This window comes from Procambarus clarkii, chromosome 11 (genome assembly GCF_040958095.1).
Source record: "Procambarus clarkii isolate CNS0578487 chromosome 11, FALCON_Pclarkii_2.0, whole genome shotgun sequence".
In the NCBI taxonomy this organism is placed as follows: Eukaryota; Metazoa; Arthropoda; class Malacostraca; order Decapoda; family Cambaridae; genus Procambarus; species Procambarus clarkii.
This window is the reverse complement of record NC_091160.1, coordinates 43,408,516-43,433,865: the sequence shown is the minus strand read 5'-3', so window position 1 is coordinate 43,433,865 and position 25,350 is coordinate 43,408,516. Positions and strand designations below refer to the sequence as shown.

Genomic DNA, 25,350 nt, shown 5'->3' with positions numbered 1-25,350 from the left:
ACATCCACCAATCACAGCCTGCCCCTGAGGCCTCCAGAAATGTGTTAGGAGACCCCCCTCCATCCTTTTCTAGCTTTTAACTTCTACACTGCACACCCATTATTGGCAAAAAACTCAAAGTGCAATTGTTAAGGACATATTAACTTTACCTGAACATTTATAAAAACAACAAAAATGTCAAAATGTTTCCAAACTAAACTATTTTCATTTCAAAACACAAAGAGTGATGAAAACATTAAAAAACATTAAAATATAGCCTAATTAAAAAAAAACAGACAGCTCTCAAAACGATATTTGTTGGGCGGCGCAGTTGAGGGGTTAAAATAAGACTACATAGGTCCTAGCAAAAGATTGTAGTATATCAAAGGTAAATTATTCTAACATGATTGTAGATGATACTTTTATACAACTCTCAGAAGAGCTGAGAAACATTCTCTCTCTCTTGTTTGGTAGATTTTGGGGTATTGGACCTGGGATCAACAGATAAGGAAACTGGTATCATGCACTAACACATTCCTGATATCAACAGATGAGGTACCTGGTACTGGAGGACTCGACAGTTGATTTTGTGGATGGGCCGGTGGCATCTGAGGGCTTTGTGACTCTTAGTAACCGAACAACCGATGGCAGAAATGGTCTCGTCTTATCCAATGTTACCATCCAGCGACTGGGAAATGGAGCCTTCAACCTAATCCATCAGGTACCCATTGTCACGTGCCCATTGTCACACCCATCAGGGGCCCATTGTCACACCCATCTGGTGCCAGTTATCACACCCATCAGGTGCCAGTTATCACACCCATCAGGTGCCAGTTATCACACCCATCAGGTACCCATTGTCACACCCATCAGGTGACAGTTATCACACCCATCAGGTACCCATTGTCACACCCATCAGGTGCCCATTGTCTTGCCTATTAACGCCTGAATATCTGAAAACTGTGAATGTTGTGGCTAGTAAGGTCGGGTGCCTCGTGTAACACAGAGTGTCTTGCATGTGGACAGAACAGAGGCAACGGATTCAAGATGGAGATGCTCGGATGTTACCTGGGACAGGTGGGCATGGGGGCCTTCACAGTTACCGGCGACATAGCTGTCACCATCAAAGCCAACCGCTTCAGGAGGCTTGAGAAGGAGGCTTTCAAGGTGAGATCATGAGTTTCATCACCATTTATTTGCAAGGAAATATATTATATCTGAAAGTAAATCATTGTTTACACTGTATTGTGATTTCACAGGTTGGTTCCTTGTTGCTCCACCAGAGAGATTACTTGTCCCTCCTCTCTTCCTCTTCATTGTCTCTCTTCTCTGTATCCTTCTGCTCCATCTTGACCATCATCACCCTATTTCATTTCAGCCACTTGTCCTGGTGTCCAGCTATTTTAATTTGTATTTGTCTTGCCTCAACTTATCATTGTAGTCTATCTTGCTGCTTTGTCCTTGTTTCCAGAGTATTGCTTTAAGACCTATAAAGATTTTCTACAACAGATTTTATCAGTATTCTAGATGCCTTCAGCCTGTGGTCATAATGCAGGGCAACACTTGTCAACATTATGATTGAAAGCTTGCTAAACTTGCTGCGATGATAGTTGATCATTCCTTGGAGAGAGTGGAACCATAAGCAACATTGTCTGAGGGTGTCATTCATGCCATAAATGTGTAACATATGCAATTATTCAACAATTATGAAACATTTAAGTTACAAATTAACTGTACACATACTAATGATTGGATTAGTATTTAAGTATGTTATATCAATTTCCCACTTGATTTGAATCCAAATACACCTATTCCGATGTTATGCTTTTAATATTTGAAAATTTGAAGTGCCAAATTTTAGAGCAACCTCAAGAAATATTTTCTGTGATTTAGATTGATGTTGCGAGAGAGCTCAAATTTGAAGAGAATGTAGCACTGTCTGTGGACAGACTGGCTCTGGCAGCCATCAACTGTCATAATCTAACTTCCCTGGAGAGGAACACAGTGCACCTCGACACCATGCCGGATCCACTCAAGAACTCAAGCGTCATCCCTTTCCATATCTCTTGTGGCAATCCCCAGGTTTGTACAGCATATATTAAAATAACTCTTATTTCTGTTATCAACTATCAACTAAAGCATAACTTTTAAGTGTTAGGCTTGTTTAGCTATGTCCCTAGGGGACCTATTTTTTATCAAAAGAAGATAAAGGTGGGGAGACTTCACTAGATAATCAAAAGGTGCTAAATATCACTCGGTATCCTAATACGAGAAATAAAAACACAAGGCGATCGATATTGGAGGTGTTAGATTCACCAAGGATTCTGTGGAGGGACAAATGACCTGGAAGGTCCCTCGGGGTTCTTCAAGGAAGACTCCTGAATACTGGGACATTCTAAAAGGAGGTATAGTACTCCTTGTAGAATGTCCCAATTTTCAGGAGTACTCTCAAGTCTTCATGGCTTGACACCTTTTTTCTGTCTCCTGTATGAGCAAGCTGGCACAATCTAAGATTGTACACCCTCACAAGAGGAATACAGTTATCATCTACTGTTAAGGTAAACAGTGAGTGTATATATCCTCACAATTATATTTCTTCACATGAAATTGTATTGTATTATCAGGTTTACAATATACTGGTGCAGGGATCAGCTGTTGAATATATTTTAAACACAGTTGACGGTGTACACACGCCATCACCAGGCCTATGGGCTACCACAGGACCAAACATATAGGGCACCGGTGACAATAAATAAGAACATGGTTTGGGGGACATTACCTGTACAATATTACCAATTTCTGGCCGTACGATACACAGTACTTGGATAATGCATCATAGTGTCGAGGTTTTTATTTAACACATAAGGGGGACAGATACTTTGCCACAAATATACTAGAAAGAACTAATAGTAAAGAAATAAAATAAATTGAGTAGTGAAGATGGACTTTATACACTGTCAGTTGCATATGTGACAACCCAAACACTTTGGGGAAACCAGTGCACCAAGTAATTGAAGGCAGAGCCCCAGAGCTGAAGATCAATACCCACAAACCCAGCAGGCAAGCGAAGTAATAACGAACCAATGCAGGATCACCATTATCAAAGTTGATATAGTTACACCAACACAATTTGCCTGCTGGAGGTGAATACAAGACAGTGCCTATGGTCAAATATAGCCAACAAATGGAGGCCTCTCTGTCCTCTTGGCAAATATATACTATGTAACTTTCCTTACTTGCTATATGGAAATCATTTGTATTATTTTGCTTGACAGATATTCACGGTGATCAGCCCAGCACAGCCACGACTGGTGGAGGTGACAAGCATAGCCACCTGGGTACTACTCGCCATCCTTCTCCTCTTCGTCCTGGTTATACTAATATATGTAGTGTTTTGGTGGCGGAGTGGAAGTAACCAAAATCGTGAGTATAGGAAGAATGATACCTTCCACTTCTTCAACGGTCTGAGGTCCTCGAAGGAAAACTTGACCATTCTTCCAGATCTCAACATGACCGAAGTCCCAGCAGGAGTATCAAACCCTCTCTATGACAAGACCGAACCTAGTTGTTCCAAGTAACTCAAGTACACATCATACCTAGGAATATAATGGATTATACAATTAAAGTGACTTTTTTGATTTCCTAACAATTATTTTCTAATTGACGATACACTTCCATCTTCGAAATTATAGTGTCCTGCAAGAAGTGTCAAACCAATTTTATTGTAGTGGACATGCGAGCCGCTCCAGGTTTATTACTTTCATATTTTATAGCAGTGTTTTCTCTTGACAAAAGCAGTTTATTCATAGTAAAATTGTCTTCATTCTCGACTTGCAATCAGGGATCCCAGGTTTGATTCCCGAGAGAAACATATGGTTTGGCAAGTTTCCTTTTATTTAATGCCTCTGTTCACTTAACAGTAAATAGGTACCTGGGAGTTAGGCAACTGGTGTGGGGGTTGCATCCTGGGGAAGGTCAGCAGTTCTACCTTGGGATGGGGAGGGGGTGTGTAGCTTCGATACAATCCTATCTTAAGTTGATTTCAGGGCTTAATGTCCCCGTGGCCCGGTCCTCGACCTGGCCTTCCACCCCTAGGAAGCAGCCCGTGACAGCTGACTAACTCCCAGATACCTATTTACTGCTAGGTAACAGGGGCATAAGGTGAAAGAAACTCTGCCCATCGTTTCTCGCCGCGCCCGGGATCCCAGGATCACGTGTCCAGCATGCTGTCCGCTAGGCCGACCAGCCCTGGCCTCCTAAAGTATACATAACACACAGGCTTCCTGTCTTCGACAACTGGAATTATATTATACATTATACCTGAAGGTTGCATGTGATTAACAACTTGAGAATGCCTCTGCTACATCTACATGCGTGAACATCTCTGTCGACTTGGAGTTATGTGTTCCCATTGTTGTGAACAGGAAGCCTGTTAGGCCTCGGACAATCCGTAGGCCAACTACACTTTATTTTCCCCAGAATGCAACCCACAACAATTACTTAGCTCCAAGACAGCTATTTACTGCTAGGTGAATAGCAGCATCAGGTGAAAGGAAGCTTGTCCAAATTTCTGTCCTGCCACAGGGCTCAAACGCAGAGCATTGGAGTGGTGAACCACTGAGTAACAAGATCCTCTTAGTCTTTTGAAAAGCTGTAAGAAAAGATAATTTCAAACTACAAATGTCCACCAGAGCACTCGTACTACAAACACCAGATACAACGTCAACACCCACTTGTATAACTACTCTTATAAAGTTCTCGTTGTAGTCGTTTCAGTGTTATAATCATTTTTTTTTACACAAAACACTACTAATAAATTTTATAGAGGGATGGGGGGAGGTAGAAAGATGGGGGAGAGGAAGAGAGAGATGGGGGAGAGGAAGAGAGAGATGGGGGAGAGGAAGAGAGAGATGGGGGGAGGTAGAGAGAGATGGGGGAGAGGAAGAGAGAGATGGGGGAGAGGAAGAGAGAGATGGGGGGGAGGTAGAGAGAGATGGGGGAGAGGAAGAAAGAGATGGGGGAGGTAGAGAGAGATGGGGGGAGGTAGAGAGAGATGGGGGAGAGGAAGAGAGAGATGGGGGGAGGTAGAGAGAGATGGGGGGAGGTAGAGAGAGATGGGGGAGAGGGATGGGGGAGGTAGAGAGAGATGGGGGAGAGGAAGAGAGAGATGGGGGAGAGGTAGAGAGAGATGGGGGAGAGGGATGGGGGGAGGTAGAGAGAGATGGGGGAGAGGAAGAGAGATGGGGGGAGGTAGAGAGAGATGGGGGAGAGGAAGAGAGATGGGGGGGGGAAGAGAGGGATGGAGGGAAGAGAGATGGGGGGGGGGGGAAGAGAGATGGGGGGGAAGAGAGGGATGGAGGGAAGAGAGAGATGGGGGGGGAGGTAGAGAGAGATGGGGGAGAGGAAGAGAGATGGGGGGGGGGAAGAGAGGGATGGAGGGAAGAGAGATGGGGGGGGGGGAAAGAGAGGGATGGAGGGAAGAGAGATGGGGGGGGAAGAGAGGGATGGAGGGAAGAGAGATGGGGGGGGGGAAGAGAGGGATGGAGGGAAGAGAGATGGGGGGGGGGAAGAGAGGGATGGAGGGAAGAGAGGGATGGAGGGAAGAGAGATGGGGGGGGAAGAGAGGGATGGAGGGAAGAGAGATTGGGGGGGAAGAGAGGGATGGAGGGGGGGGAAAGAGAGGGATGGAGGGAAGAGAGGGATGGAGGGAAGAGAGATGGGGGGGAAGAGAGGGATGGAGGGAAGAGAGAGATGGGGGGAGGTAGAGAGAGATGGGGGAGAGGAAGAGAGATGGGGGGGGGGAAGAGAGGGATGGAGGGAAGAGATGGGGGGGGGGGAAAGAGAGGGATGGAGGGAAGAGAGATGGGGGGGGAAGAGAGGGATGGAGGGAAGAGAGATGGGGGGGGGGAAGAGAGGGATGGAGGGAAGAGAGATGGGGGGGGGAAGAGAGGGATGGAGGGAAGAGAGGGATGGAGGGAAGAGAGATGGGGGGGGAAGAGAGGGATGGAGGGAAGAGAGATTGGGGGGGGAAGAGAGGGATGGAGGGGGGGGAAAGAGAGGGATGGAGGGAAGAGAGGGATGGAGGGATGGAGGGAAGAGAGATGGGGGGGAAGAGAGGGATGGAGGGAAGAGGAAGGGGTGTAAAAAGGATCTTCTCGAGATGATCTCGGGGGGGGGGGGGGGGGCCATCAAGGTGAAACAAACTGCCCATTTGTTTCCGCCTCCACCAAGGATCGAACCTGGAACCTTAGGACTACAAATCCGAAGCGCTGTCCATTCAGCTGTCAGGCCCCTTGAGGATGGGAGGAGAGGGAGTACAAGACAGACTTGGGGGAGGAGAGGGAGTACAAGACAGACTTGGGGGAGGAGAGGGATGGGGGATGATATGAGGTGTGAGAGATGGAGAAGAGGGGAGTGCATGAGAGATGGGAGGGAGGAGGAGGAAAGGGGGTGTATAAGAAATGGGAGGAGAGGAGAACATGAACATAATGCAAGACATTCCAACATATGCACAGGTTACTTGTTTCAGTTAGGTTCTTAAATACAAATTAACAATATCCTTTTATTCGGCAGAAAATAAAATGTCTTGACAGAAACCATCCTAGCAGGCTTTTAAAAAGGGGAGAACATGTAGACCCATTATCCCCCCTCAGAGTGTAGAGGGGATATACAAAAGAGGTCAAACACTAGTGGATATTACCTCAAGCCATTTTTTTGACAAATCGCTATCTTGTAACATTTGATCATGAGAGAAGTTGGTACCCGATAGACCAGTGCTGAAGTATATAACAATACAATCACAATACACTTATCACAAACTAGGCATTGTCATATTCTTGTATTCATCCAACTTACTTAATCTTAACATTTGATGATACTCAACAATACATCATAATTTTAGAGGGGGCAAGTAGTAGCTAAAATGATAACATATTAACACCTTAAAGATTTAAGGAATTAAAGATTTTAATAAATTAACATTTTCAGCCAAACAAATATAGGGATACCATTCAAATTTTCTTAGATCGTCTGATTAATCCTTTCTTGCATTTACGTACATATCTGAGTAGTTCAATGGCCACAAATATTAAAATTATTAAACAAAAACATGGATGTATGTGCACTTACATATATGCATATATATACATCTACAGACACACACACACACACGTACTTACATGCACAGAAACACGAAACCAAGAAAACACACACACACAAAATGTAAACTTTACAAATCATCATCAGTTTTTCACATGAGTATTATATAAAATTTAAGAATTTCAGCCCAAACTTAGGAAAATTTTTAATGAATGTAACATTAAACTTGCCGATAAACTTACGAACTCCTGTGGCCACTGACCCCTGAATATTTGAGCAGTGGTAAGGCACCTTAGGAAGCAGTCTGACCAACACACACACGCACCTGGGCCTGACTAGCAGAGCACATGGAGTACTCAAGTGCTGAAAACACATTTTGTAAATTACAAAGGACTGCATAATTGCCTCAGCTTTGCATAATATATAACACTTACCTGTGATGCATACACCATTCACAAAATCAAGCACCAAACATTTCCATTTTCTTGTAGGAACTTAGCATTTATATAACAGAAAAGCACCAATTAAAAATAACATCAATTTGTGACTAAAAATTAATTTAAAGCACCATTGAACTGCAGCCCATATACAGTATTATATATAAATATATATATATATATATATATATATATATATATATAATCCTTTTTTTTTATTGGTAACAAGCCAATTTAGCAGTATGAGGTCAACAACTTGTAGGCTTCAGTCAGCCATTAAATTGTTAGAGATATAAGCTCTCTTCAGTCATGATAATTTTATACAGTAAAATTAGCATTTTACATTTAAAAAAATTCAGACAATGCAGCACTCCAAACTTTAGATGCTACATTTCAAGCTTTAACCAATCTTAATTATAAAATCATTTATAATGTTAAATTCTTAATGAAAAGCAATATACTTAATGCTAAAAATAATAGACCTACTCAAAATGTGTACTCTACTGTAGTGGTGCTTTACTGTAGCAACAGTAACTTACTATACTGTAGCAACAGTAACTTACTATACTGTAGCAACAGTAGTTAGTGCATGTCTTGGCTTCATGTAAAAACTCAAGATTGGCAAGACCTGATTGCAAACAAAAAAACAATGAGAGTGATAAGCATAACACTGAAAATGAATGGTTTATGATCTCTTTGCATATATATATCTGATCTCACACATAAGATATTTGGCTACAGTTAATACTTTAACTTTGTGGCAATTGCAAAGATCTAGTACAGCTTTGTTAGTCATATTTTGGTGGCATCTTCCCTGTCCAAAGACAGAACTGTCCGAGAATATAACCATCACATAAAATACCTCAACTGAAGAATGATGATACATTCAGAGTTGACCGACCATTTATATAGCTATCAACGTGTTTCTCTCGTGCTCCGAGAGTTCAGGATGCCAGACGTCTACAATCAATATCAACCGATATGAACTTCCCTCGTGCCACACTTCGTGTTCCCAGCTATCATCAAATATGAAGACTTTTCCTTCTTGCCAAGTGACCTTTTCAGAAGCAACTCTCATTTGGAGACCATCCGGAATGACCAAACCCAAGTGAGCACGCAGTCGGCAGTTGGTGGGTCCAGTGTGAGCATACACGTGAGTATTGGGATACATAACACTGAACTTGACCTGTAAGAAAAAAGTACACTGTATTAATAAACAACAGTAGGTTCCCAGTTTTGCGTGAGAATTCACATCATTATATTATACTGGCAGTGAAAACCACACCTTTGAAAGCTTAAAAAACATATATTATCAGACTGTAGAGCATAACATTCTGAACGAGACACGAGAACCACAATTCAAGATTCAGTTTCTTTGCAAATACTTATCATATAGTACGAGCCCTCTTGCAGCCTTCTAGTGTGTGTGGAAGTCAAGATTAGCATTACAGGTTTGGACTTTAACCATTGCACTGCTCAGCTAGTTAGAAGTACTACTGTACACCATTGTGCATGACAACAACAACGAAGTTTAATTGTGAAAAATCACATATGGGGATTGGAGCAGTGCAAGAGGTAAAGATAGACGAGTATCATGCACTTATAATTTACATGTCGAAGCATATAGTCCTTTATATATGGTATTTTCTTTCCCTGTTAGGTAAAGGATAAACCACATACATAAATTTAAAATTTTAAGATACTAAATTATATAAAAACAATTACAACAAATTTGAAAAAGCAACTATGGAATGACTTTGGTACAACATTAGACAAGCAAACAGTCTAGAAATACACACCTGGCCTCTCCTACACCCTGCAGCTGCTGGGAAGTTTTCAATTAACGCACATGTCTTGGGCGCTTTTACACAGTTAGCCGTGATCTTGCGTCCCCGGGAGAACAACTCGTACTGCTTCCAATCGCCAACTTCTCGCAAATTCTCAGACTCGGGACGAAAGCCATCTGGTAGTGGTAATCCTAACAGTTCTACGCCCTCATCTCGTATGGTTAACCAGTTTTCCTCTAACTTCCTGAAAGTATTTGGCAAACACTCACTATTTCAGGTAAGGTAATTATCAGGAGAAAGCACTAAGCCATCATGACTATATGACACTTGGAAGGGATATGAGGTTAAAGGATATAGGATAGGGAAGAAAAGAAGGAATGACGACCAACTACTGACAGTCGGGGATTGAACACCAACCTGCAAGAAGTGAGACCGTCGCTCTACTGGCTAGTCCAAGTGGTCATTGGTCAAATACAATAACATTTGGATTCACTATTGTTACTTGCATTATATTTGCAGTTACACATTACCATACCTACAAAGGCATGACTTACAAACCCATTTCTTTATATCTAAATTGTGCATATATTTCTGATTCATATTTGTGTATATATACATATATACATACATACATACATACATACATACATACATACCTTGAGGTGCTTCCGGGGCTTAGCGTCCCCGTGGCCCGGTCGTCGACCAGGCCTCTTAAAGGCCAGGTATGTACCGCCTTCCGTACATACATACATACAGAGGGGCCTCGATATACGATGGTAATCCATTCCCAGAGACGTATCATAAGTCAAAGCAATTTTTCTCATAAAAAATGAAGGGAATTGGATTAATCCGTTCCACACCCCCAAAAATATTAACTTAAAAATACATTTTATACTGAATACAATTTTTTTCTCTAACTACAATACAGTACATATGTTTATCTTACCTTTATGGAGGACTCTTGATGGTGTATGGAAGATGGTGATGAGGGGGGGGAAGGAGAAGAGGTGTTACTGTTTGGAAGGGGAGTCCCCTTCCATTATAGCATCAGGCAGTGATAACTTCTCTGGGGTACACACTCTCCTACGTTTTGCCTGCATACCACTAGGACCTTGTTGGGATTCACTGCTTGTTTGTCTCACTAAAAACCTTTCCATACATTTAATTTTTGTCTGTAGTGAGGCATCACAGTGTCATTAAAAAGGTTAAGGTAACAGCCTACTGCACCGTGATTTGGGTGAGTCATTTCAGCAAAAGTTTGCAATTCTTCCCATGCCGCACACACTTTCTTAATTAATGTGGAAGGGACATTCTGTATTGTCTCCTCCTCCCCTGACAAAATTTCCTCAGCTGTCTCTTGTTGCTGCTCCTTGTGAAGTCTTCGGTGATCAGTTCTTCGCTGTGTTCCTCCACCAGCTCACAACACACAACACTCAGAACACTGTGAATGCCACTTCTTTTTCTAAATTTCCCAAACCATCCCCTGCTTGCCTTAAACTCTTTCGCATTTGCATCACTCGTTCCAGGGGTTTTCTTTAAAGGTCTTCATGAAATTTCCTAGCCTTTTCACAACTGATGGCCTCTGAAACTCTATCACCCGCTAACTCCTTGCTGTGTATCCAAATTAATAATAACTGTTCAACATCCTCAAGTGTTTGTGTTCTATGTTTTGTGATTATTGATATTCCTTTGGCCACTTTAGCACTCATAATGTCCTTTTTCTTAGCAAGTATGGTGGATATTGTTGACAGATTTATTGTACTGCCTAGCTACTGCCTAGCTAGTTCAACAACCTGCACACCATCTTCATATTTACGAATGATCTCTTGTTTCTGCTCTATGGTTATCCTTACATGAGTTTTCATATGTTGAACCTTACCACTGACTTTCTTGGGACCCATGCTGTGATATAGAATAATCAGTTTAATGTTCAAAAAGCAAAAAATCACCACAAAAACTGAATTTCTTATAAGCGCAATCGTCACTAAGCGGGCAGCTCTAGTAAACTGAGACAGGTCGGCCCACGTGACCCGGAACGACGCGCTCGGTCGACCCAAACGTGTACCTACAAATATCGTTAGTCGACGACACTATCATAAGTTGAGTCACATTTTTCGATCAAATTTACATCGTAACTCTAAATTATCCTAAGTCGAGGTGCCACTGTATATATATATATTTTTTCATTTTAAAACTCATGGGAAATCAATTTAAATTTTTTTGTAGTTTTCCTAATGATGCATACCATACATATATTTCATTATACAATACACTATACAGCAATAGTTTATTCAATTTTATAAATATAACTGATGCCCTGTTCTTTCTAAGAAGTCCCTAGTATGTTTGTATGCATCACCTTAGTATAATGTAAAGAATTAAAGAGAATAAATGCCATTTCACTTTCTGCATTATCAGCACTTTGCTAGTCCTCCTTTATGTAGCAGAATGTTACTTGCCCCATTCTCACTGTATCAGAAATAGTGATCTGATAGCCTGTAAATTATGCCTACAATTATAATACTTGATTATGTTTTCTTTCATTTCTATAAAATTAGTCAAGATTAATTTTTAACATACTTGCGTTACTCAGTAGCATTTTAGAGGGGGGTTTTGACCATCTCCAGTGGCTCCCTTTCACTACTGTAATTAGTGAAGTAATTACACTTGACTCAACTACACCATACCTTACCTAACCTTACCTTGAGGTTAGGTAAGAAGTAGGTCAACAAGAGGTCACCTGTACCGCACCGGGGAGATGCGGTACTTGCCATAAAATTATATGGCAAGTCATTCTGGATTTACTAACCGGAAAAACATTTGGTAGGTGGTTTGCTGTGGGGTCCACAAGGGTTGGGAAGTGAGTCTATCCACGTTATACAGTGAACGCTGGTAACGGCTCAGAAACAGTCCTTTCTCCACTGCAAGGTCATAAATCTGAAACAACAACATTTCTTAGGTGACATGTATACTATGTGTACTATGTGAATATATATACTATGTGTTATGTGTACTGGATATAACAAAATACAGTAATACAAACCATAAGAGAACCAATAAAATACAAATGAGCATCACTTATTTTCATACATTTGGGTTAGTTTGAACAAATCAGTTTTCAAATCAGATTTGTTCATTTGATGCATCACGTTAGTGTGATCTCTGTGTGTATTGGGGTTAGTTTGTTTGTTTCAGCTACGTTACTGTGGCATTTTCTGCATGTGTTATAAGTTATCTTCGGTTAAATTTAGAAATTAGTGCATTATTAATTATTTAAGTACATTATACAGTATATAATAAAGAGCTAAATACTAAACTATCTTAATTTAAAAATTTATGTCTTAATATACATATCTGAGAGTTGCAGATATACAAGATTCTGGGTATGTACATACACATTTATATACTTGTGCATATATATTTATATATTATAGCATATATATTATATACTTTAGCATATATATTTATATATTTTAGCACATATATTTATATATTTGAGCAGTTATACATAGGAAGCCTATAACCTATCAAGGTGCTACTGGCCTGGAGCAATGATGTGTTTATTTATTTGATTTATGTATATACAAAAAGGTACAATGGGTGTGTGAGAGTACACAACATTGGGTGAGAGAGAGTACATAACACGGAGTGAGAGAGTACACAACATTGGGTGAGAGAGAGTACATAACACTGGGAGTGAGAGAGTACACAACATTGGGTGAGAGAGAGTACATAACACTGGGAGTGAGAGAGTACACAACATTGGGTGAGAGAGAGTACATAACACTGGGAGTGAGAGAGTACACAACATTGGGTGAGAGAGAGTACATAACACTGGGAGTGAGAGAGTACACAACATTGGGTGAGAGAGAGTACATAACACTGGGAGTGAGAGAGTACACAACATTGGGTGAGAGAGAGTACATAACACTGGGAGTGAGAGAGTACATAACATTGGTGTTCTTACATTCTTGTAAAGCCACTAACATGCATAGCGTTTCAGGATGGGTCACTTGGTAACGCATCATCCAGCCTCTGCCCTCAACTGCACGAAAAGCAATACATTCACGACTATCTTTTGAAGTTTGCTGCAGTTTAACATGAAAGAACAGAACAGGTTGGTGGTCTCCACACAATGTGAATGACAAATACTATGTCTTAAATGCAACATAAATTAATTAATGCCAATTTAACAAATATTTGCTGGTGTTTCTCAATACAACTGTTCATACACAAATGCCTCATCAGTGTATAAAATACAGCAACTTCAAATGAATTTGGACATTTAAACTACAAAACTCTTTACTGTGATATAGCTAAGAAATGTAAGGTAAATTGTCAATACTTCAACAAAGTATAAAATTCTGCAACAATACACAGAGCATGCACTTAATACTTCCACCATTCCACTACAAAGTATCTTCTCAAGGACACACAAACACGGAGATGTTATCTCACCTCGTACGCCTCCTTGGTCTTCCCTTCACGCTGCAGTGCGTCCCCCAGGTGGAAATAAAAACGCCCGTCTGATGTCCCCTCTGCTCCACTTTCTATTCCCTTCTGCATGTAATATGCTGCCCCGGTGTTGTTGTTATCAACAGTCTTCAAGATAAACCCATAATGCACCTGTAACATGAGCGACACTTAAAACATATAGCATAGCTTCACAGTATAGAAATTAAACCATTCTTTTCAGCACAAAATTTAGCTACATCACCCACACCATAAAATTCACTCTTGCCTACAATAATGAAATCATAAGAATACATGCATCAATAAAACTACAGACTAAACCAACCCCCATCGTGGTCCAGTCAGTAATGTGTGTGCTCGGGGAGTCAGGGATGCAGGTTCAATCCCATTGTATGACCAATATGTTCGCAAAGATACGTCACGGAAGACCAGGGACCAGGGAGCCGGTCGGCCGAGCGGACAGCACGCTGGACTTGTGATCCTGTGGTCCTGGGTTCGATCCCAGGCGCCGGCGAGAAACAATGGGCAGAGTTTCTTTCACCCTATGCTCCTGTTACCTAGCAGTAAAATAGGTACCTGGGTGTTAGTCAGCTGTCACGGGCTGCTTCCTGGGGGTGGAGGCCTGGTCGAGGACCGGGCCACGGGGACACTAAAGCCCCGAAATCATCTCAAGATAACGTTCTTGAGATTTTATTGTACACAGATCCACACATTCTCTCTGGCACGCACAAACACTAAACGTGTGAGAAAGACCCGAGGAAACACTCATATGTTGTGCAGGTGGTCAACTAGTCTAAAGCACAGATATTAAAGCTGCCTCCACTAACAGCTTCAAGAACTAACAACACTACTCAAATGCCAAAATATTTCAAATAGATGAAAGTATACACACACAAATCACAATTGCGTGATGCATCAAATGAACAAATCCACAAGGGCCGTGGCGAGGATTCGAACCTATGTCCGAGAGTATCCCAGATGCTGCCTTAATCGACTGAACTAGCTCAGTCGATTAAGGCAGCGTCTGGGATGCTCTCGGACGCAGGTTCAAATCCTCGTCACGGCCCTTGTGGATTTGTTCAGATGAAAGTACAGTAGTACAGTAATACAACATGTATACAGGTAGAATAATGCTATACATTAACTAATCAGTGTATTTGACAAGCCATATTTTCTGGCAAATAAGACACACTTATTTTACAGGGATTTTTTTTTGTAAATGTCTGTTTCATTATACATTTACTGAAAGTGACGGTCGAGTGGTTTTGTTGGGAACACACACATGATTATGTACATGTAAATACAAAACATACTTACATAGGTGCTAAGATGGCACGAGTACTCATTGGGTCCTAAGATGGCATGAGGAAGAAAGAAGAGGCTAAAAATATTATACTGGACTACACAAAGGCTTTTTGATCAGACATATCCCCACGGAGCAGAGTTCTCAGTGGCATCAGGCATCAGATATTGGTAGACAGACGGGTACCGGTAAATGTACGTTATTAATACTTTTGGCTTCCACGATATTATTATTCTTATAAACATACTGTACACGTATTCTGTTCCTGTCCCTCTTATCCAAACAAAAATATTACATAATTCACAGTGAGTTTCAAAATACATGCATACCTACATGTATACCTATTTGTAAAGAAACAAATCATTAATAGTATACATATAAAATACTCGTGAAGCATGGCACAAGGCTACCAGCAGCCTTCAGTACATCTTGTTTGCCCTAACTTTAAGCACCCTATTCAGCCAATTCCAAATTCTTTACTCGGAACGTCACTTGGATGACTTTCTGGAAATGCACCACGTTGTATCAAGCTGCACAATACTGTACATTATATCGTTAACAACTTTTTGGGGAAAATAGAATGTCTGCCATATAATTTAAGACCTTAAAATGATTACATCTTTAAAATCTTACAGTTATCAGTCACAAAATTTGGCAGAAAATAAGGGGCAATAACTTTTTCCAAACCCTTAATTGCTTTTTTTCCCCCTGCATTTCTATGAAAATATTAACACAAGCAAAAACATTAGGGAAGAGAGAGAGAGAGAGAGAGCAATACCAGCATCAAGTACCATGTAGTACCATCTCCACAAGAAGGAAGTCTCGTCCATCGCCCACTTCATCAAAATCGATAGTTTGCTTCCTGCTGTAAAGTGAGGTCCCAAATCATTAAAAAAACTAATGGAATGGCAAAAACCTGGTCAAAAGAGGGGCGTCTGAAATAAACATCATCATCTGGAAATAATTGAGGAACCAAGGAGGCATTAAGCTCAATATGAACCATTCTTTGATACATACACAACCCAAAAATCCTCTTCTAACAAATAGGAAAAAGGACAAGGATAAGAGCCCCATTCTAAATTGGCACTTAAATCCTGGGCAAGAAGAGGAGGAGAATAAAGCCTACTTGTAGAGGCCTTCATCATCCTTAAAGACTCCGTACTCAAGAATAGACTCTCTCTAGGAAGTGGAAAGATGATACAGTGAAGCCCTGGCATAAGAAACTCCCTACAGATTCTTAATTACAGACAATTACAAATGCCTAATTATAGACCAACTATAGATACCTAATCAGAACAATAACAGATTCCTAATTATAGACCATTTATAGATTCCACAAATACAAATTAATCCAAAGTCAGACATTATTTCCATGGACAAGTAACACTCATGAATAATATACAAATTTGCATCAATAAATCATCATCATCCAATAAAGTGCCAAATTACCAACCTGAGCAAACCCATCATCCGGCCATTGTTGCAACACTGCCTCATAGATCTCCTTGGCGGCAGATCCCTGATTCATGAGAAGAAATGTGACGCCCATCTTATTCCTCAGCTGCAAATCGTCTGGAAACCGCTGCAGAAGACGTTGCTGTACCCTTACCGCCTTGCCGAAGAAGCCTATGACGAGGTCATTCCGTCAGTGGGTTTACTTATATCAAATGTCCCTGTTCAGTTGCAGTGAATAAACAGTCTCTGCAATCATGTTCTTTTATTATTTTTTTAATCACACAAATTGTGGAAGGAATCACCAGAGTACTGAATGTAAATATATTCCAGAATTCCATGAATACAGTACAATATTATACAAAATTCTTATATCAAAATACAGTGATGTATTGGGTATGTGCCACTACAATAACCCACCCCACCCCTCAAGCACTTTCAGGTGAAGGAATAAATAAAAGAATCATGTAGAGATGCACCAATGGCTAGGGATGACGAGCATCAAGGGAAAACAACCAGTCTGCTACCGACACTAATAGTGCCAACACTTAAATGTGAAATTACTGTACCTTGCTCTATTGGCACTTTTGGAGTAAAAAAGTATTAGTTCTCTTAGAAAGGGATCACAGTACTGCTGCCCGTGGCACTGTAGGTCACAATATAACACTAGTGGGTCGTGTGGACATTCTGATTGGTTTATATAGTGGTTTGAGTCCCAAAGATGGGGACCTGGGAGGCTGTTTGGATGGACAAGTGTTGGTATAGTGGGCGTTCATATAATGGCAAACCTCGCTACTTGCTACTGCCCCCCAAAAGGAACTTTTCAAGCAATCTAGAGACCTGGGTTCATATTCCCCACCCCTATCAGGTCATAAATCTTTTGGGTAGCATTTCCCTTCACCTGATGCCTTTGTTCACCCAGGTGTAAATATGTACCTGGGAGCTAGATAGCTTTATGGGCTACATCCTGGGGATGTGTAATATATAGTAGATATGATAGAAAAAAAAAAAGAGGTTGGGAATCAGTTAGACCTCCATCAGCTGGAAAAATGGGGCCTAAGAGCTAATGGTTCAATCCTGCAAGCACAAATAAGAGAATATAAATACAGTAGGTAAATACTCAAACACATGAATTTTTTTAAGTTATGTCAAACTTTATATTATTTTGAAGTGCAAAACATAAAAGATAAAGAATTTTAAATTTTAAGTTTGTGTTAGTGATCTAAAATATTTGTAAAACAAAGGGAAAACAAACCTCTGAATATCAATCGATCAATGCATCTCTCAGCAGCCATACGCAACAGCGGAAGAGGCACCCAGCTGGGCTCTTCGTCTGCTAGATCAAGCACTCCTCGATATGTCACGATGGCTTGTTCCAACTTCGAATTGGATCGTTCCACTTCTGCTAACTGGTCCAAAGACCAGGCACGGCCATACATAGCCCTTGCCGATTTGGGGTTCCGTTGAAGGATAGCTCCAAAGCTATTTAGAGCTTCCCCTGGGTTCTATTCAGGTAGAGCAAACAGGCAGGGTAGTCAGGCTGGGCATGGAGGTAGGATGTGGTAAAGGTAGAAGGTGGAAGTGAAAGAGATACGTCAAGAACAACAAAGGGTTTATGGGTGGTCAGTAAGAAAAGGTTAGTTATGAAGAGAGATTAGAAAATTTAAGCAACATGAGAAGTATCAAAGCATAGAAAAGGATTTATACAAAATTTAAAGCTAAATATATAAGGAGGGTATTAAGGCTGGAGCAGCAGTGGCAGATGATCAAAACAAAGCAAATGAGGTTCAAAACATAATGAACACCGAACAGTCATCAAATTAAAAAAAAAATCATAATATTAAAGACAAAACTATGATTCCAAGACAAAAAAATAAGACAAAACTAAGGACAAAAAGTAGAACAAAATAAAATAAATGTCAAACATTATGAGTGAAGGTAAAGCTTTTAATGTTCTCACCAGGTCAACATGAAGGGCAAAGCTTAGACTGCAGCTTTAACATTTACATGAAGTGATGAGCACAACAAAACACCTCTCTCACTAACACACACCTTATGAAAATTAAATCCTAGACAGAGTTCAAAATGATATATACTGGAATAAAGTCATCCTATCACTGTAGTAATTACACACAATATTGATGAAATCCCAAAGATTAATCTAGAATTTTTAACAGAACCCACAGCTTTTGCCTTCACAATAAGCATTAAATCAAAATCAAAATAAATAACATTAAATGGTTGAAAGGCACAATTCGAAGACTGGCTCAACCATTCATTATCTAAGGTTTGATTCTCTTCAGCAAACATGGATGTGTACACCCCGTACTCTCAATCATGCTTCCTTTTCACCACAAAAAATAAAAGTCTTCAGCAACTGACGTTATTATACAACCCACAAATGACGCGAACATCAGGAAATGTTACTTCCAACAACGTATCTACAACAATTTGTAAGTTTTCCCAAAGCTCCAAAAAAGTGCCCCAAAACAATTTGCATGCAACAGAGGACAAAGCCAAAAGGAGACGAGAGAAGTTTTTAATAGACTGAGGTGTCGCATACACTCCGCTTGAGCTTCGTCACAGCACCACTATACCTACATGTCCCTGCACTACTCACTAAAATCTACCACTAAACGTTAGCCATTTCTCCCTGCTGAGGAAAACTGTTTAGTGCCAAAACTAACAATTATTTGTTTTTTAATAATTTAGATTAAATGGAGGAACTTACATGTATTAAAGAAACTTGTTACTATTTAATCAATTAGAAGTTATCTTGGAAGAGCAGATGGTTTGTGAGTTAGTACAGTACTAAATATTTCTTCCATTATTATGGCATCACAATTTGTAATTCATTCTTCAAACAACTTTAATATGAACAACTAACATGTATCTGTTTCATGTAAATATACAGTACAAGACTTTTAACATTATTCCATTTGAAAATAATTTATTGTGAGGCACAAAATTTGTATATATATAAAATCATGAGTTTGGTATCAACCCAACTTTGCACAAAGGTTCAGAGTGTAGATGTGAGTTAACTAATCTCTGCTAGCTAATTACCTTTACTCTAAGCTTATACTAAAACACAAACATCAACCCAACTTTGCACAAAGGTTCAGAGTGTAGATGTGAGTTAACTAATCTCTGCTAGCTAATTACCTTTACTCTAAGCTTATACTAAAACACAAAAAAAAATAAAAAAAAAAATAAAGAGGAAATTTCCTTATAAAAAAAACTTGCCATAGATGTGCAAAATTTTATCCCTTGTAGGAAAACAGATTAGGATATCTACACGAAGGAGATTCGTGGAAGGTGTAAAAAGGGAAAGGGATAGTGAAGGAAGGAGGTGGAGATTAGGGACCCTAGAAAGATAAAAAAGTTCCATTTTAGAAATCCAAGTACAGGTGTGTGTACCAACACGTACATCACTACGTACCAGTACAAGTGTGCGTACCAACATGTACATCACTACGTGCCGGTACAAGTGTGCGTACCAACACGTACATCACTACGTACCAGTACAAGTGTGCGTACCAACACGTACATCACTACGTGCCGGTACAAGTGTGCGTACCAACATGTACATCACTACGTACCAGTACAAGTGTGCGTACCAACACGTACATCACTACGTGCCGGTACAAGTGTGCGTACCAACACGTACATCACTACGTACCAGTACAAGTGTGCGTACCAACAAGTACATCACTACGTGCCGGTACAAGTGTGCGTACCAACATGTACATCACTACGTACCAGTACAAGTGTGCGTACCAACACGTACATCACTACGTGCCGGTACAAGTGTGCGTACCAACATGTACATCACTACGTGCCGGTACAAGTGTGCGTACCAACACGTACATCACTACGTACCAGTACAAGTGTGCGTACCAACACGTACATCACTACGTGCCGGTACAAGTGTGCGTACCAACACGTACATCACTACGTGCCGGTACAAGTGTGCGTACCAACACGTACATCACTACTCGAGACCTTCTCTGGCCTTGCTAATATAATAAACATTACATTAAGATGTTATTAGCCAAACTGATTCAAATAATTACGATATTCTTTAAGTGGAAAATTGTTGTTTATGTGTACAGAACAATGGTGGATTAGCTCTACCAACGAAGAGTTATAAACACAGTATTAGTCAGCTCTTGACTAATGAGGATAATGCTATATTAAGAAATTAACTCATAGTATTTTAGATGGATTCATATAAATTTCATTCAAATATTGTATGCCAGATGCAAGAAACCATTGGTACATTTCTTTATTCGGTCAAGAAGTAATAACTTATTACAACCTAGGAACTTGACGTCAATACACTAAAACAAATCATCATTTAAGAATCTTATATTAATGTATTGTACCTTCATCACATTTTAAACCAACATTAAAAAAAATAATCATCAACCTCTAAATTTTCTTATACAGTACTCAAACTCAAGTTCAAACTCTTACTTTGTTTATCAACATCTTATTCAAATATTTGTGTATATCAACGAGCATTTAATGTCTGGTGGTAATTCCAAGTAAAGGTGCAAATGCTGTACAGTACTATACTGTCAACTTGTCTTCAAACAAAAATTGACATTTCATATATAAAGCTTGTCATGAAACCATTACAGTTACTACTGTACATGTACAAAACCATAACCAAATGGGTCCACATTTATGGCTTCTGCATCTTTTCTGGGAGAAAATGGTAACCCATTACAGTAATTTAATAGACAAAAGTCTATAGAAAGAGTAATTATACATGTACTATGTTGAAAATTGGATCCGACTGGTTATATCAAATTCACTGAATATAATTGACCTGTCTACGTGTGTCCTTAGACCTTTCAATGTCCACCCAAATTTACATTAACTTTGTATGTTCAGGAAAATTGTATTACTTTTCGAGGTATATCACATTGTTGCAACATGAGACAACGTACTGCTCTTCGCAAGGAAAAAGCTGGATAGTCAGGTTACGTTTACACCAACTTCCTGGTGCAATGAGGATCTTTTCCAGCATCCTGATTGGGTACCAGCGAAGGAAGGGAAACATTGAAGAAAACCTATCAAGCTTTGAATGACCTTCAGAAGGTTCAACTGAACTTAAAATCTCTTCCAAATGCTACTCAGCCTCAAAGAGCTGGTCAACCATCACTCTGGCAACTGCTAGTTGGCCTACCTGGCACTGTCAACCTTCAGAAGGTTCAACTGAACTTAAAATCTCTTCCAAATGCTACTCAGCCTCAAAGAGCTGGTCAACCATCACTCTGGCAACTGCTAGTTGGCCTACCTGGCACTGTCAACCTTCAGAAGGTTCAACTGAACTTAAAATCTCTTCCAAATGCTACTCGGCCTCAAAGAGCTGGTCAACCATCACTCTGGCAACTGCTAGTTGGCCTACCTGGCACTGTCAACCTTCAGAAGGTTCAACTGAACTTAAAATCTCTTCCAAATGCTACTCGGCCTCAAAGAGCTGGTCAACCATCACTCTGGCAACTCCCAGTTGGCCTACCTGGCACTGGCAGTTCACAAAGTGTCACCACCTACATTAATCCTGGCACTTCTAGCCTCAATATGTAGAGACCTCATTATTCAGTTAAGTGACTGAGTTATCCTGGGAAACTATAGTTTGATGTGCAGTGGCCTTATACTAGCAACAACTCTGGAAAATTGCCCAATTCGAGTGATTTATTAAACATTATTGATCAGGGTTGATTAAACTCTTCTGTGCTTTCTCCCGAGACTCAGATAAATACTTTGTTGGAGCCTGGGTACTTGTTCTTTAGTTTTCTACTTGTTTAACATATATGCAAGAAATTACCAAAAGAATGCAACAAGCCGAGAAGACTACATAACCTCGTATGTCACTGGATATTCAAAAGGTGCTAAATATCACCCAGGATGCCAATACAAGAACAAAAGGACATAAGGCAAGTGAAATCAAAGGTATCAGATTCACCAAAGATTCTACCGAGGGACATTAGAAATCCAGACATACAATCTCAAAAATCAGGACATTCTACAAGGAGGTGCATAACTAAGTGGGACAATGCAGTTCAGACAAACTTCTTTACCAAATTCGTTCATAGTATTAGTTTACTTAGTTTAACTTCTTGCCTTCACTCCCTCAAAAAAAAAAATTAAATATCAGGCAAGATGTAAGGAAAGTAATTACGGGAAGGCAGTGCACCGATACAATATGGCTATATAATACCATTCAGATCACACTAATAGTAAAGTTCTTGTATATTACTCAAGATGACAATACAAGAACAGAAAGACAAAATATTAGATCTGATTAATGAAGGAGTGTTTGTAGCAGTTGACGTAAAGAGATCAATTTTTTTTTACGGTTATCTTGGCATCTGGGCACTGATGCGAGTGGAACAAGACATTTTGAGCAATATCACCATTCCTTTCAGCAAATGATGACATGAAGAAAATCTACATAAAATGGCATGTTTGACAGTTCATTACAGTATGCTTTTAAAAATTTGTACCTCCATAAAACTGATTCCTCTGAAATATGGATCACATCTGCTCACCAGATCCCTGCTTTCTCTCGCACACTCACTCGCCATATCTGCGTATCATCTTCTGACCTACCACTCCTCCTGTCCACAGAGTCATTTAAACGGTCTTTATCTTTGAAAGTCTACTTCCATCCATTAATTCGTCCTGGGACCATTCACGCTTGTTCGCATTTGTGTTCCTCACGTGTGGCCCAAGGAATGAGGTGATTTGATCAAATGCTTGTTCAACAAGCCTAAACCCATCTTATTATGATTTTGCACTACATATCTCCAATGACTTTTATTCCCCGTTCTATTTTCCAAGCACCACACTTTTCATCAACATTGCTCTATTGAATAAGTTTTTGTGTTCATTCCACGCCATCTTACATCCTGGTTGCATGTCTTCCCTTGTTTTTTCTACCAGGGCTTTCATTACACCAGCCACTTAACTATCCTGACTGACCCTGCTCTTAACTTCCACTGCACAAATATTTCCTATTAACCACACATCCCAGATATTTGAACTGGTCAACCACTTCACCATCCACACGAACTTCACATATAGAACTTCCTACTCTTCACCACTATAACTAATCACTGTCCACATCCCTTTTTAACTCTTACAGCGTGGCTATCATCGTACATTGACCCCCGGAATTATAGGTTCATTTTAGTTATCACCTGGTTTTTATACAAATTATATAAATATGGGTATAATACATCTCTATGGATGTAATTTAGTTAATCTAGATCCATGACAAAAATTAACTAGATTACGTAAATGTTATCACTCATCAAATAACTAATGTATCTGCAGGCATCACATGTGACATATTCCAATTAGTGTACTGTACTCAAATTAGGCCTATAGTAAAGTAGGTCTACATCTTTCTCTAATATTCTTACACTGACTTCCCTTCTGAGACCATGCTATATACATTGACCCACCCAACCCTAACACACGCCTACATGATATCAAACTAGTGCCCATTACACTCGCACTAACTTTCTACATGAAAATTCTTCACAACATCGAGCAGAACTCTGCCAATGCCAAGAATGCCCATCACTCTCCAGAATAACTCTCTATTTAGCAGACAGTTCAGTCACAATGTGGCTGAAAATTGGACACGCAATCCACACATCTGTAAACAAAAGGACGTGAGAACATTTCAGCCAATCTTGTAACTGGATTATAATAGTTCAGGACAACCCAAAACGTCGTCACTTTTTTTTCCTTTCAGACGTGTGGTTGGGTGTCTAATCCTCTATCATATGCTTTTCCAAATCCATAAAAGTCCTGTACACCTTTAGAATCTCAATGGGTTCTCTCATAATTTCAACAGGAGCCAATGTCAGACATGCAATTTTTAATCATGTGGCCTTTATTCTTTATGTACAAATGTTACAAAAAAAAATCCCTTAGAAACTGCATTTTTTAACAACTTTACCACATACAATGAATAAATTATAAATGCAGTGTTCCTTCAAATTGCTACACTGTTAAGTTCTTTTTAATAAATATTTCTACGACTTTTTCTCTATGAAAATTAATTTAAAAGTGTCGTGCACAAGTACTGCACGAGATGCTCTGTAATCTGCTGCCATCTTTAAATTACTGCCACCTTGCAAAATAATTTATTATTATTTTTCAACTTACTGTACAGGAAATGATTGCTATAGCTTTGAAGATATTAGATGTGAAATTATATATATCCAAGAAAAATTTGACAAAAAAATAAAAAAAAATGTTCACGAGTGTCCTTAACACTTCCTCTCGGTAACGACTCGGCGTTGTGTCGTTCGTTTAATAGAGAGAAGTCCGGTAACGCCGCAGCATTGCATTGTCTGTTAAAATCTGTGCCCAGCATTCGCACTTGGCTGTGGGAGGGGCGCGCCACGGTTTTGGACCGTATATGCCTTATATATAAAGTTGAAAAGGGTATACACATTTTATTGTGCTTGATACACACTCACGGGAGTAACGTGATGTTACTTTCTTTGTTTGCTGTGGGTGGTACGCCGACCTTTTGAAGTTTATATGCATTTACACCTGTTGAGAATTCAATTGCGAATACATTGATACCAAAATGAAAGACCTATGACGAGAATTGAGGTAACCAAAGTGAAAAGAGAGTACACATTTCATTGCTCTTGTGCGCTCCCAGGTAATTCGCTCTCACTTTCTCTTTTTGCTGAGAGTGGTAAGCCGGGCTTTTGAAGTTTATATGCATTTAGTCCTGTAGAGAATTCTATTGCGAACACACTGATATCAAATTGAAAAACCT

At 39.9% G+C, this 25,350-nt stretch overlaps 2 protein-coding genes across 3 annotated transcripts in view; one reads left to right on the top strand and one right to left on the bottom strand.

Moving 5' to 3' along the window:
• LOC123758435 (uncharacterized) overlaps positions 1–3,604 on the top strand; it is a 52,453-nt gene extending 48,849 nt beyond the window's left edge. For both annotated transcript variants that reach the window (XM_045742849.2, XM_045742848.2), the window contains exons 4-7: positions 530–700; positions 1,006–1,146; positions 1,873–2,061; positions 3,255–3,604. In XM_045742849.2, coding sequence (XP_045598805.2) covers positions 530–700; positions 1,006–1,146; positions 1,873–2,061; positions 3,255–3,557 — 804 coding nt within the window. In that variant the 3' untranslated portion in view covers positions 3,558–3,604. The remainder of the gene's footprint in view (positions 1–529; positions 701–1,005; positions 1,147–1,872; positions 2,062–3,254) is intronic.
• A 2,923-nt stretch (positions 3,605–6,527) lies between these two features.
• Positions 6,528–25,350, bottom strand: part of LOC123758436 (titin) — a 72,573-nt gene continuing 53,750 nt past the window's right edge. The window contains exons 7-12 of the mRNA XM_045742850.2: positions 17,785–18,034; positions 16,531–16,703; positions 13,760–13,927; positions 12,111–12,238; positions 9,314–9,545; positions 6,528–8,700 (exon numbers count right to left, since the gene is read on the bottom strand). Coding sequence (XP_045598806.2) covers positions 8,419–8,700; positions 9,314–9,545; positions 12,111–12,238; positions 13,760–13,927; positions 16,531–16,703; positions 17,785–18,034 — 1,233 coding nt within the window. The 3' untranslated portion in view covers positions 6,528–8,418. The remainder of the gene's footprint in view (positions 8,701–9,313; positions 9,546–12,110; positions 12,239–13,759; positions 13,928–16,530; positions 16,704–17,784; positions 18,035–25,350) is intronic.